This window comes from Notothenia rossii, assembly GCF_949606895.1.
Source record: "Notothenia rossii genome assembly, chromosome: 5".
Classification (NCBI taxonomy): Eukaryota; Metazoa; Chordata; class Actinopteri; order Perciformes; family Nototheniidae; genus Notothenia; species Notothenia rossii.
The window spans coordinates 18942031-18956935 of record NC_136903.1 but is presented as its reverse complement, the minus strand read 5'-3'; the positions used below and the strand labels follow the sequence as shown (position 1 = coordinate 18956935).

Here is a 14905-nt window from a genome sequence, read left to right as displayed (position 1 = left end):
TATATATATATATATTGAACCATTCTAAAAAAAGTGTGGCTTTATCTCACTGAGATCAGACTGTCAGTCTTGTATAGGTCCCAGCAGCTATGTTTACTTATTACAGGCTACCAATAAACACAACCCTTAACTAAAAAAGCAGTGTGAGGAGTCATGGCACCAAGCCCAGATTATGGCCAGAGAGGTATCCCTGGGAACAAATCACAAAGTCAGAAAAAATTTCAACGGCATGCTAATAAAGCAGGCTTGCATTTTACAGATAAAATGCAAAGACAAAAGTGTGTGCCCATCTCATGCATCATTGCTGACCCTGTGTTTGGGTTAAGCGGACAGGCAAAGTGGTTAACCTTGGGGCCAGACGGTTCCCCAGCAGGCTGAGGGCATGCTGAGGAAGGCACTCTATTCTGCTGTCCCTCCAAGTCACTGCTGACACACAACATCCCACTGTAATTACTGAAAATCTAAACACACCCACAAAGAAACTCAGTTTCATACAACCACATACACAAATACACAAGCACAAGCGAAGCAGGCTGGTGTTTGGAGGAAGTAACTCGGTGATTGGACTGTTAAAGTAATCATGAACCATGTCTCCTGGTGAAGTATCCCTGAGCAAGGCACCGCAATTTAAAGAAATGGTCCTATTCAAGTGCATGCCAGAGTCCAGACCCTATGACAGGCAGTGGCAGGGATATTGTTGGGATCACTTTCAGAGCGGGTTTATTTACAATAAAAACACTGACAGCCCATCAAAATCCAATCGAATATGAAGGTGTACTGTATGTGTTCAAGACAGGAGGCTGCAATAAAGTGTAGTCTACTTATTGTAATATACTGCCTCTCTTTTCACCACATTCCTTCACCATGGCTGTGCTGCACAGCAGTAGCTATACTCTCAACTGTTTTGTTTGTCTTTTAATCATATCCTTATTTTAATTTCTTTCTTTACGCGATGTACAGCAGTAACAGGTCATCAACATCCTTTTTGGGGCCCCAACACAGCTGGAGTGCGCAGCGTGGGCTCGGCGCCAGTGTTTACAGCAGTCATCAACAGTGTGGATGTTCACATTGTTATATTTATAGTTATGGTTTTAGTTATTGTTCTTAGTGTGGATCGCTCTTGAGTCCCACTTGATAAAAAAAGAAAGCAGTTAAATTATAATATGCCTATAATTCAGGCAACAGTTAAGATATTCAAAAGAAAATCCTTAAGTAGTTAACATTCAACTTGAGCTGTGCTAATGTCACAGGCACTCTAGAGAATCAAATTATTCTGAACCACTCAAGGTAAATGTCACCACATGATGATGAAATGATCAGAAATGTCTCTTTTTTAACACAGAAAATTAAATGGATGCACGTAAGTCTTGTAATAACCTTAATTTATTATTAACTAAAATGCCAGAGTCCAGAACTACTGACAACCTGATGCATTCAAAGGGCCATCAAGCAGGTTCTGTTCTGGCACTACAGTGAAATGGTCCTCTCTTGGTTGTAAAATGCTATCCTGCACACATGCTATTATTATTCAGTATAGCTAAAATAATTATGATTAAATGTCCCATGTCATGGCCATTTCCATCCATCCATCCATCTTCTCCCGCTTATCCGTGGTCGGGTCGCGGAGGTAGCAGTTCCAGCAGAGCCCCAAACTTTCTTTTCCCTGGCCACATCAATCAGCTCTGACTGGGGGATCCCAAGGCGCTCCCAGGCCAGCGAAGAGATATAATCGCTCCATCTGGTCCTCGGTCTACCCCTTGGTCTCTTCCCAGCTGGACATGCCTGGAACACCTCCCCGGGGAGGCGCCCAGGTGGCATCCTAACTAGGTGCCCGAACCACCTCAACTGGCTCCTTTCGACGCGAAGGAGTAGGGGTTCAACTCCGAGTCCCTCCCGGATGACCGAACTTCTCACCTTATCCCTAAGGGAGACACCAGCCATCCTGCGGAGAAAACCCATCTCGGCCGCTTGTACCCACAATCTCGTTCTTTTGGTCATGACCCATCCTTCATGACCATAGGTGAGGGTAGGAACAAAAATGGCGCGGTAGACAGAGAGCTTTGCCTTCTGGCTCAGCTCCCTTTTCGTCACAACGGTGCGGTAAAGCGACTGCAGTACCGCTCCCGCTGCTCCGATTATCTGACCCATCTCACGCTCCATTGTTCCCTCACTCGAGAACAAGACCCGGAGATACTTGAACTCCTTCACAATGGGTAAGGACTCATTCCCTACTTAGAGTGGACAGTCCATCGGTTTCCTGCTGAGAACCATGGCCTCAGATTTGGAGGTGCTGATCCTCATTCCAGCCGCTTCACACTCGGTTGCGAACCGATCCAGTGAGTGCTGAAGGTCACAGACCGATGAAGCCATCATCTGAAAAAAGCAGTGGTGAAATCCTTCGGCCACTGAACTGCAGACCCCCTCCCCCACGACTACGCCTTGAAATCCGATCCATGTATATTACAAACAGGATTGGTGAGAAAGCCCAGCCTTGGCGGAGGCCAACCCTCACCTGAAATGGGTCCGACTTACTGCCGAGGACCCGGACACAGCTCTCGCTTTGGAGTACAGAGATGGGATGGCCCTGAGTAGAGACCCCCTCACCCCATACTCCCGCAGCACCTCCCACAGTGACTCCCTGGGAACCCTGTCATACGCCTTCTCCAAGTCCACAAAACACATGTAGACTGGATGAGCGTACTCCCAGGCCCCCTCCAGGATCCTTGCGAGAGTAAAAAGCTGATCCGTCGTTCAACGACCAGGACGGAATCCGCATTGTTCCTCCTCAATCTGAGGTTCGACAATCGGCCTGACCCTCCTTTCGAGTACCTTAGAGTAAACTTTCCCGGGGAGGCTGAGTAGTGTGATGCCTCTGTAATTGGCACACACCCTCTGATCCCCCTTTTTAAAAAGGGGAACCACCCCCCCGGTCTGCCACTCCTTCGGTACTGTTTCCGACTTCCACGCAATGTTGATGAGACGTGTCAACCATGACAGTCCCTCAACACCCAGAGCCTTCAGCATTTCTGGGCGGATCTCATCCAACTCCGGGGCTTTGCCACTGTGAAGTTGTTTGACGACCTCAGTGACCTCCCCCCGGGAGATTTGTGTCGGGTTCAGGAGTTCTCAAAGTGCTCCTTCCAACGCCCTAACACTCCATCAGTTGAGGTCGACAACGTCCCATCCTTACTGTACACAGCTTGGATGGTTCCCTGCTTCCCCCTCCTGAGGTGTCGGACAGTTTTCCAGATCAACTTTGGTGCCGCCCGAAAGTCCTTTTCCATGTCTTCTCCGAACTTCTCCCACACCCGCTGCTTTGCCTCGGCCACGGCTGAGGCTGCTTCCCTTCGGGCCTGTCGGTACCTTGCAACTGCCTCGGGAGTCCCCCGGGATAACAAATCCCTGAAGGCCTCCTTCTTCAGTCGGACGGCTTCCCTGACCACCGGTGTCCACCAGGAGGTTCGAGGGTTACCGCCCCTTGAGGCACCTAGGACCTTGAGACCACAGCTCCCCGCCGCGGCTTCGGCAATAGAGGCTTTGAACACCGACCACTCTGGTTCAATGTCCCCAACCTCCACAGGAATGCCCGAAAAGCTCCGCCGGAGGTGTGAGTGAAGGCCTCCTGAACTTGGGCCTCCTCCAGACGTTCCCAGTTCACCCGAACTACACGTTTGGAATTACCAGGTCTATCCAGAGGCTTCCCCCGCCACTCGACCCAACTCACCACCAGATGGTGATCAGTTGACAACTCCGCCCCTCTCTTTACCCGAGTGTCCAAAACATACAGCCTCAGGTCCGATGATACGATAACGAAATCGATCATGGACCTTCTGCCTAGGGTGCTCTGGTACCACGTACACTTATGAGCATCCTTATGTTCGAACATGGTGTTTGTTATGGCCAATCCATGACTAGCACAGAAGTCCAGTAACAAACCACCACTCCGGTTCAGATCAGGGGGGCCGTTCCTCCCAATCACTCCCCTCCAAGTGTCTCCATCATTGCCCACATGTGCGTTGAAGTCTCAAAGCAAGATTAAAGAGTCCCCTTCAGCAGCCCCATACAGGACTCTTTCCAGGGTCTCCAAGAAGGCCGTATACTCTGAACTGCTGTTGGGTGCATAAGCACACACAACAGTCAGAGTTTTCCCCCCATAACCCGCAGGCGTAGGGAGGCGACCCTCTCGTCCACTGGGGTAAACTCCAACAACGAAGCCCCCAACCGGGGACTTGTGAGTATCCCCACACCCGCCCGGCGCCTCACACCTTGAGCAACTCCAGAGAAGAATAGAGTCCAACCCCTATCCAGAAGTAAGGTTCCAAAGCCGACGCTGTGCGTAGAGGTGAGCCCAACCAGATCCAACTGGTAATGCTCCACCTGCCGCACAAGCTCCGACTCCTTCCCCCACAGAGAGGTGACGTTCCACGTCCCCAAAGCCAGCTTCTGTCGCCCGGGTCTGGTCCGTCGAGACCCTCTGCCTTCACTGCCCCCCTTCTGGCAGTGCACCCGACCCCATCGCTGTTTCCCGTAGGTGGTGGGCCCGCGGGACGGAGAAGCGGAGGTGTTGCCCACGTTGCCTTTTCGGGCTGTGCCCGGCCGGGCTCCGTGGCAAGCCCGGCCACCAGACGCTCGCCGACGAGTCCTCCTTCTGGGCCTGGCTCCGGAAGGGGAACCCGGGCTTCCTCCGGGCCGGGTATCCTCACTTCTTTGTTGTTCTTTCATGAGGTCTTGTGAACCAATCTTAGTCTGGCCCCTTGCCTGAGACCAATTTGCCATTGGAGACCCTACCAGGAACACAAGGTTCCAGACAACACAGCCCCCAGGTTCATCAGGGCACACAAACCTCTCTACCACAGTAAGGTGCTGGTTCTTCAGAGAGGTTGCTGGTTCTTCAGAGATCCACTGATCATAATTCCATTGTTGAGGTATACTAAAATAGAAAAATACTGTGCAATTTTCCAAACTCACATTGGTTACGCATACAGCATCTCTGTAAAGTATGTGTATTCAGCAGTATTCACTTTCTCCACCAAACGGCTCGCTGCAGCTCCCCCCCCCCCCCCCCCCCGCCTCCCTGTGAGCCCAGTGTGCTCTGATTGGTCGGTAAGTTGTGAATCGCGCTGAGCTCCGTGGAAGTGTGATTTCCTTGTTTAGCGATACATAGCCAAACACAGCCAAACTCAACCTGAACACACAAAAAGTCACAGCCGAAATAAAAACAATAAGTGTGGCTTGATATTGAGTAAGAAAAAGGTTTATAGGTTGATAGGACCAATGAGCGGGGGCTTACCGTAACGGCTCCGCGGATTGGCCCATTTAATTCCGGGTACATGCTTTCGGATGATGACGTTTCACCAACGAGGCGTTTTGGGGAGGTATTTTCTGTGTTAGAGTTTTACTCGCTACAGGGTGTACTTTAAGGGTTTTGGCTCTGCACACCGTTTACATGCAGAAAAACCTTCATAACACACAAGGGGACGGGTAATAACCGTAAAAGCATGACATGGGACCTTTAAAACATCAGACGTGATGTTTTGCCCAGAACTTTTAAATGACAAGTTGATAGCTGTTTTCCAATGTTCCTACGACATATAAATGCAACACATACTTCTAACAAAAGTAAAACATAATATGTATTGGATTATTTCTTGGTATATAATACTCCCTTCCACAAAATGTTATGGAAATCGAGCCAGTACAGTACAGTATCAAATCATGCACATACAAGTGGACAAGCAGACAAACTGAGCCGAAAACATAAGCACCTTGTCAATACAGTATTGTATTAAAATGAATGAATAGTTCACCTTTAGTGGGACCACTGGCTTGAATTTAAATCAATCCAACTTTTACGTACACTTATTACTTACTTAAATAATTAATTTAAGCCTCAGGACATATTAAAAGAAGGAATCAAAAGCCTCATTATCAAAAGCTTGATGGGTTTGCTCAGGACAAAGGGCAAAAAACATCAATTCATTTCATTTCGAGGACCCTCCATTCATTTACTTCCCAATGACACACGGCTTATAGCTAAGAGAAAATTGGGCTCAGGAGAAGATGCTATTATGCTGTATTGCTTTTTTTTTTTAAATCATCATTTAACCATGGGCAAAATTGCTAGAGGAGCAATCTGTAAACAACATTTCATAATGGGCTGTTGTGTCACTTGTATCCATGGTTACCACTTGGTGTGTGTGTGTGTGTGTGTGTGTGTGTGTGTGTGTGTGTGTGTGTGTGTGTGTGTGTGTGTGTGTGTGTGTGTGTGTGTGTGTGTGTGTGTGTGTGTGTGTGTGTGTGTGTGTGTGTGTGTGTGTGTGTGTGTTTGTGTGTGTCTACTCACAGCCATCATAAATGTCAGTGGGGATGTGGACAGCCGTGTGGTTGTAATCAGTCACACGTTTAAATGACAGGTCCTCTTTAAAGTCTGGTCGAATCCTGAATTTCCTTCCCTCCGTCTCATTTACATCCAGCTGAGGGGAAAAAGGAAAATCAAGATGCAGACAATAAAGCTTTTTGTGTGTTGAAGATATCATTCAAAGCCTCTATTTTGTTTGCTTCATTGCATGCATGACACAGTTTGCGGCTTTATTTAAAAGCACAGGACTGATTCTACATCCTGCTGTCTGAGGAGATAATGTCATCGCTGCACTTTTCACACCCTCCCAGCTCGTTTAAGAAAATACTGTGTATGTAGCATCACCATATTCTTGATGATATCTTGCTATTTCGCCTTCTTATCATCTTTACTTTGGAGCAGTAGCAAGAGACAGCCAGATTGCCGATGCCCCTTGTGGAGATGTATAACTCATAGTGTGCATTCACCAATTTACATCAATGAGTGCAGTACAGACGAGGAGATATATGAAGAAAAGCATGATGAGATATGGAGGAAGGAATGCAGAGTAGAGAGGGAATGAGATGGTGAGGTGGAGAGGGAGAGAGAAAATGCAAGAGGGGGGAGGGAGAGAGAGAGTGTGAACCGTTGCTTCCTAATAAAGCAACAGTGTAGCCAGCTCATACATCTCATCTGTCAATTAGAGGAGAAACATGGCAGAAAACCTCTTCACCTGAGAGAGGGTGGGAGGAGGGATGAGGGAGAGAAAGAACACTGGAAGAAAAGCCTGGAGAAGAGGCAAGGATAAAGGAATACCATATGAAAGTGGTGAATAGGGAAAGGAAACAGAGGAGAGGAGTGAAGAGGAGGAGTTGAAAGGGAGGACAAGAGACAGACGGAGCTGTGTAGTAAAACCATATTACCGGCCTGTGTCTGAGTGTGACCTGTCTGTTTGCAGGGGCTAACATGGAAGGGGAGAGCAAATAGGCGGAAGGAAGCACACTCACATTGTCCTTTGCGTTGTAGTAGGAGATTTCATCGCCCTGTAAACAAGTCACACGGAAGCCCAAATATCACTTTGTGGCTGCTTTAGGGTGTTGCACAAAGAAGGGCAACATTTATGCATCATGAAGTGCTTAATACATTTCTAAACAGCTCTTTATTTTGTTGGCAGTCAACTCCATTAGTTAATTCTCCAGCTTTATGTTAATGAAGACACTAGTCTGTGCCTCCGATGAAATGAATACTGCATGAGTTAAGCTGAGTGTGCAATGTATCCTCTTTTTACATCTGTGCCTGTGTGCCCACAGCCATTTGCAATGCTCCATGGAAACATTTTCCTTGCAATTGAGAAAGCAATATGGTAATTCACAGCTCAGACACATCTTTAACTGTCTGTGTGACAAGTCATTTTCCTGACCACCGCTTTCCTTTGCGTTGTGCTTGTGTGCCACTGTGATTCTTAGAAAGCACAGTATCTGCCACACAGTGTATAAAATGCAATAAACACATTTAGTAATGACGCTGTAATAACTGCTAATGACACAGACATAAACAGATTGAATCTATTATGACTAGAATTTATGGCCAGTAAATCCGGATTTAGTGATTGGCAGTTACTGTTTTTGTGTTCATGTCTCTCCCTTTGTTTTACAAACATACAGTTCATAAAGCACACGCATAAAACGAACACATAGGTAAAACATTTGCCTATGTAGGTATTGCTGTAAGAGTGTGTCTGTATTTTTGTGTCCCTCCGTTACCTCAAATTCGTCCTTCCAGTCATGCTCCATCTGGAAGTTCTCAGCAGCTGTGGCTAGTTTCTGGGGAGTGAAATATGACAGGGATTTAGATTGGAAATCGCACAAGGCACGCATCCTGTACGGCATCAGTCTAATAATAGAAAACCTGAGCAAAGAAGAAAATGTAAAAAAGAACGAAAGAGAAGATTCAGGAGACAGAGAAGTAATTAGAATCTAAAACCACAGGGCTATCAGGGTCTTACGGCACTGTTTGCTAAAGGCCACACCACAGTATTGTACAAGCAGAATGAAAAGGTTGTAATGTAAGAGAGTAGTGTTTTTGTGAGTGAAAATGAGAGTAAAAGAAAAAGGAAGAGAAAGGGGGGGGGGGGTCAGCGGTGTAGAAACAGTAGATTAGTGAATAAAGTCAAATGCTAATGGATTACCAACTGAGAGGCTGTCAATCACAATAGATAAAATAACAGGGGGATATAAATGTAAGCAGCCTGAAAAATGCTCTACACGTATCTCTAACATGCACACACTCAAATTGAGAAGCAATAGAGAAAAAATGAAAAACGTAAGAGTAGTTCCTCATTGAAAATGCATTTCAAAAAGATATTTCAAAAATGTCATTACTAATGCACAGTGCACTGAAATGCACTGCAAATACGCCCTTTCGACGTGTTCATTTTAGATATTGTGGTGACACGTTATTGGACATAATTCACCTCTCGTATTGTGTTGCCACACGGACCCTTTAGTAGGGAACACCTGTAACTTCAGCTGCCATTCCTGCTAGCGCATCAAGCAGAGCAGTCATGTGTTAACCTCTCTGATATTAATGGCTAATAAAGATTGGAACTCCATTCTGAATACACCGCCTCCGACTCCCTTTTCACGGCACTACACTGGTGACCCTGAAGTTTCCGAGAAAGTTTCCGGGAAATTAACGAGAATGGCTGAACGCGATGTGTTCGTAAAGCTGCCGGAATTCTGGGAGCACGCCGCAGAGGCATGGTTCGCACACGTGGAGGCGCACTTCACCTGCCGACAGGTCCGTGACGGGGACCTGAGATACTACCATGTGGTGGCAGCGCTGGGAAGCTCCGCGTCGTCCAGGTTTGTGGGATTTACCGCAGTCCCCCCGCACCATGGCAAATATGAGGCGATTAAGGCCCTTCTCCTTAAGACATTTAGCTTATCTGCTAAGGAGAGGGCCCGCCAATTACTTGACATTCAAGGCCTAGGAGACAGCAAGCCATCTCAGCTGATGGAGAAAATGCTAAATCTGCTAGGGGGGGAGGATCCCCGGATTTTATTCACGGAGATTTCCCTGCGTCACTTACCTTCCCGGGTCCAGACGGCGCTAGCCAACACACCTGTCACGGAGCCCCGTGCTTTGGCTGAGGAAACGGATCGTTTTTTCTGGCTACACAACCGCCAGGCTCAGAGACGTTAGCCGCGACGCTCAGCGGCCCATCTGCAGTCAAGAAAGCGTGGCGGAGGCCGGACACGGCTGTGTCGAGCCGGCATGGAGACACCGGAGAGTGCGTTTACCATGCACGTTTCGGGTCAAGGGCGAAGAGATGCGTCGCTCCGTGCAGCTACAAACCCCCGGGAAATGGAGGGGCAGGCGCTCAGTACTGGCCCTGAGCGTCGGCGGCACGTGCAGGCTCCTCTTCGTTAGCGACAGCGTTTCGGGGGGCATGTTTCTGTGTGACACGGGCGCTCAACGGAGTGTGGTTCCAGCGTCGAGTGAAGACGTCGCCCATGGTGGGCACGGCCCGCGATTGACGACGGCTAACGGCGGTCCCATTCGCACGTACGGCGTGAGGCCTATGTGTTTGTGCATTGGAGGACAGCGTTTCAGCTGGGATTTTGTTACAGCGGACATTTCTAATCCCCTCCTCGGAGCGGATTTTTTTGTGTGCTCATGGACTCTTGGTGGACATTAAGAATAGACGTTTGGTTGATGCCTTAACGTTTTCTTCCCTCGTGTGCACACTTGGCAGCGCAGCGTACGACGGGCTGTCAGGCTCGCTATCGGGGGAAGACACGTTTCTCAGACTGTTGGCCGAGTTTCCGGACCTGTCGCTACCCACCTTCTCTGCGCTTACCACTAAGCATGGCGTGGAACACCACGTCACTACCGAGGGGTCTCCTGTCTACGCCAGGGCCCGGCGGTTGAACCCTTCTAAGCTGGCGGTAGCGAGGGCGGAGTTCGCAACCATGGAACGCCTGGGCATTTCCGCCGCTCCGACAGTCCTTGGGCTTCCCCCCTGCACGTCGTCCCCATGCCGAACGGCGGGTTCCGCCAGTGCGGGGATTACCGCCGACCCAACGACGCCATTACGCCTGACCGCTATCCGGTTCCGCACATTCAGGACTTTTCGGCGCATCTGGCCGGTACGGGGGTGTTTTCCAAGGTGGACCTGGTGCGTGGATACCACCAGGTGCCCATGCACCCCCTGGACATTCCCAAGACAGCAGTGATAACGCCTTTTGGACTTTTTGAGTTCCTACGGATGCCTTTTGGACTCAAGAATGCCGCTCAGACGTTCCAGCGCCTGATGGATTCAGTGCTGCGGGACCTGCCGTTTGTGTTTGTCTACCTCGACGACATACTCGTCACCAGCGCTTCAGTACAGGAGCACCTGTCCCACCTCCGAGCCCTTTTCACGCGGCTCAACGAATATGGATTGATCATCAATCCTGCAAAGTGCCAGTTCGGGGTGTCTGACATCGATTTCCTGGGGCACTGCGTCACCAAGGGCGGTGCGACTCCTCTGCCAGCGAAAGTGGAGGCTTTTGCGGCTTTTCCTCACCCGCTCACAGCACGGTCGCTCTGTGAGTTTCTGGGGATGGTGACCTTCTACCACCGTTTCATCGCCCGGGCCGCACACATCATGCGGCCGCTGTATGAAGCTTTGAAAGGCAAGACCCCCGTCCAGGCAATCAACTGGACAGCAGAGGGGGACGTCGCTTTTGCTGAGGTCAAGACTGCGTTGGCTCAGGCGGCTTTGCTGGCACACCCATCATCTACGGCTCCCATCTCCATCACCACGGACGTGTCGGACTACGCGGTCGGTGCAGTGCACGAGCAGTGGGTGGAGGGCGCTTGGCAGCCGCTCGCCTTTTTCAGCCGCCAGCTGACGCCTAGGGAACGCAAGTACAGCGCGTTTGACCGGGAACTCCTCGGGCTTTATCTGGCCGTGCGGCACTTCCGTTTAATGCTGGAAGGCCGTGAATTTACGGCGTTTGTCGACCACAAGCCGCTCACCTTCGCCATGTCAAAAGTGGCGGAGCCTTGGTCGGCACGCCAGCAGCGGTAGCTCTCCTACATATCGGAGTTCACTACGGACGTTAAGCACGTAGCTGGCAAGTCGAACCTGATTGCTGATTGCCTCTCCAGGGTCGTCATCGGGGCCGTCCAGTTAGGCTTGGACTATGCTCGCATGGTGGCGGACCAGGTCACGGATCCCGGTGTCCAGGGTCTGGAGGTGGAGGGCGCGGGGCTGCGCTTGGAGGACGTGGTGTTCGGCGACGCAAGCATTACTCTCCTTTGTAACGTCTCTACGGGCCTAGCGCGCCCTGTCGTCCCTGCCAGCTGGAGGCGTCCGGTGTTCGAGGCTGTGCACGGCCTGTCACACCCCGGCGTTAAACCTTCGGTACGTTTGGTAGCGGCGAACTTCATTTGGAAAGGGCTGAAAAGGGATGTGAGGACTTGGGCCAGGGAGTGCGTGGCTTGTCAACGCGCTAAGGTGCATCGCCACACGAAGGCCCCGTTGGAGCGTTTCCTGGTGCCTGAGAGGAGGTTTGATCACGTCAACATTAACCTAGTTGGTCCATTGCCTTCCTCTCTGGGGTTTTCCTACCTCCTCACCATGGTGGACAGAACGACCCGTTGGCCTGGGGGGGCTTGTGTGGTAACACGTTATTGGACAAAATTCACCTCTCGTATTGTGTTGCCACACGGACCCTTTAGTAGGGAAAACCTGTAACTTCAGCTGCCATTCCTGCTAGCGCATCAAGCAGAGCAGTCATGTGTTAACCTCTCTGATATTAATGGCTAACAAAGATTGGAACTCCATTCTGAATACACCGCCTCCGACTCCCTTTTCACGGCACTACAATATACGCTTAAAACACGCAAATGTTTCACTTGATAAAATGTCTTAAAAAAAAGCAGGGAGGTCCAGCTACCAGAATTCTTAGAATAGAAAAAAAGATAGATCAACCACAAACTTCAGACAGGCAGTACCCAGACCCGGCGGCAGACATATGTCTCTGGGCGGGAATTTGATTTACCTGGACGGGCCCACCCCAAAACTTAATTTCCCAGGAAATCTGAATTGAGGGGGGGGCTGTTAGACGCTCGAGATTTGTCAACGTGGGGGGTGAGGGAGGCGCTCGTGAATTGTTGTTACGGAAACAGAGGGGTTTTAGGTCATAGATTTTAGGTTGCCATAAGGCTGTTGACGGTCTTATTATAGGCTACATCCATTGGTTGGTTTTGTGGCACATTTGTAACGCTGTGCCAACTTGGGCAAGTATGCAGGCAAACTTGAGGAGCGCACACAGGGTGTAGAGGTGGGGTGAGGTTGAGCAATGGAGAGAAAAGGGAGAGAGAGAGAGATTGAGCGAGGCAGAGAGCGTGTGCAGCGGTCTGCTTGCACACAGAGCCGGAGTTTGTGAGAGAGCCGGCTTGAGAGTCAATTTCTCTTCAAAATATAATTGATTGCCAGCCTCCCTTGTCCCTGCTGGCTTGCTAGCTCGTTGGTAACTTAACTGATGTCTTCTAATGTGCCTGCATCTGGCGCTGAGTTGCCATATTCCTTTCATGAACCACTTCCTGATATCCATTGTTGCAGACAAATATAAATGATAATAGCCAAACTAACCTAGCAAGAGTAAACTGACAGGCTGCTGTGCCGCATCTCACTCAAAACCCCTCACAACTCAACCCAGCGAAAATCCAGTCTCACGCGCAGCCTTTCATTCAGAATTTCATAGCAAAATAAAAAAATATATATTAAACTAATCTTTCAACATAGTTTAAAACAAAAATAAATATTAGGACAAAGCTCTACAAATAACAACAATAAACATAATGTTGTATTCAGCCCTGATTAAAACAGCGGGCCTAAATCCTGGATGGGCTGGCCCAAATCCTGGATGGGCGGGCCCGGCCCCATGGGACCCGCCCATGACGTCGGGTCTGGCAGTACCTGTAAGGAACCATGCCAAGCCATAACCTCAACAGTATTAATTAGTTAGCCCTATCCATACTTTAACAAGTCCGGCTAGATTCCTTTCACTCATAGTGGTCACTGCAGTGACAGCTATTCAAAGCCATTTTCTTGTACGTGCGTGGGTTCTGATTGTATAGTTACACATCATCCACCACATTGGACACTAGTGTACCACCCTATACAATGACTATCCCTTGTAAGTGCGACACAGTTTTATCAAGGGCCACAGACGCTAGAAATGCTCAACAGCTCAGGAAAATATGTCAATCCGTCCATAGTCAGAGATCTTTGCCTATTGAATATAACCAGGGAAGATTAAGTAACATCTAAGGAGTGTTGTAATTGTGAAAATGTGAAAAAGTATAGATTTTATGTTGGAGGCCATTCTGATGTATCACATCCACTAAATGGATACATTTTAACAACAATTTACACTATTACTGCATCTTTGTTGATTTGGACATTATTATCTGCATTGACTTTTGTTGGCTGAAAATCACTTGATTGTTTGATTAGAATGTGAATTGCAGTATTTGTAACAAAGACTATATTCTGTGCAAGATCAGGTTCAGAATGAGAGTAATTGTTAGGCTAGAACATTTTATTTTAATTGAAAAATCACAAAAAAAAAGTATTACAATTCAAATGTATTTAGAATAAATAGAATATTATCTCACTCAAATAGGAAGTGTTTGCAGTACTGAAACTTAACCATAGAAAAACAAGGAGATTTGAAGGCAGACAGCAGGAAGAGAAACAAAACTGACACTACTGAAGTGTGTATGTTCACCCAGGCAAATCCACACAGGTCAAATGTTAGCCTGGCCCCGGTCTGCCCTCCTCAAACTGTACCGATAATGACAAGACTGTGGAGGGAAGCACTGCCCTTAAATAAACCCATCTGTCTGGCACACTGACTTACCTCACAAAAGCAGTGCAAGTGACCATAGTACCATGACATAATTGATGTAGTTATAATTCATGACAGTTCAATGTATTTATGGATGAATTTCCATCCGATTCCCATCCGCCTGACTGTGCTTGCAGTGAAGTACAACAAACGTCATATTGGATCTGAAGCAGTAACTGGATGGATGCTGCTTTTAATATATTTCCCTCTGTGAGTATGGGTATGAATGTGTTTGTGTATGACCATGTGTCTGCTGTCGGCAATGATTCTATTCTTGATCAACAGCCCGATCCCTTTGGCCTCCAGTCTTGGGCTCTGTTCCAGACCTGCCTCCACCTCCTCTGCACTGGCTGTCAGCAGCTAGATATACTGTACACCCCATGAAGCCAGAAACACACACATACACACACACTTAAAGAAAATAGTGACCATGAAGTTATTACAGACCATTTCGTCGTGCAAAAATAACAAGTTCCATAACTGTCTGCATCAAGTACTGAAACATATGTTTTAAATGTATATTTGTGTCCATCAAATGCCTGACGATGAGGCCTTCCTCGACCAGACGTTAGAAGTGTTAAGACTATTTCATTGACTCCTTCTAGAGATCTGCGTCTGAATCAAACAGTTAACAGTTTGACGACGTTCATAAAAAAAGCTT

The 14905-nt window shown here is 48.4% G+C and overlaps 1 protein-coding gene across 1 annotated transcript in view; it reads right to left on the bottom strand.

Moving 5' to 3' along the window:
* The window catches only part of LOC307039557 (voltage-dependent calcium channel subunit alpha-2/delta-1), a 65827-nt gene that overhangs the window by 35992 nt on the left and 14930 nt on the right, over positions 1 to 14905 (bottom strand). The window contains exons 4-6 of the mRNA XM_079681702.1: positions 8101 to 8160; positions 7345 to 7380; positions 6344 to 6473 (exon numbers count right to left, since the gene is read on the bottom strand). Of these exons, the coding sequence (XP_079537828.1) occupies positions 6344 to 6473; positions 7345 to 7380; positions 8101 to 8160 (226 nt within the window). The remainder of the gene's footprint in view (positions 1 to 6343; positions 6474 to 7344; positions 7381 to 8100; positions 8161 to 14905) is intronic.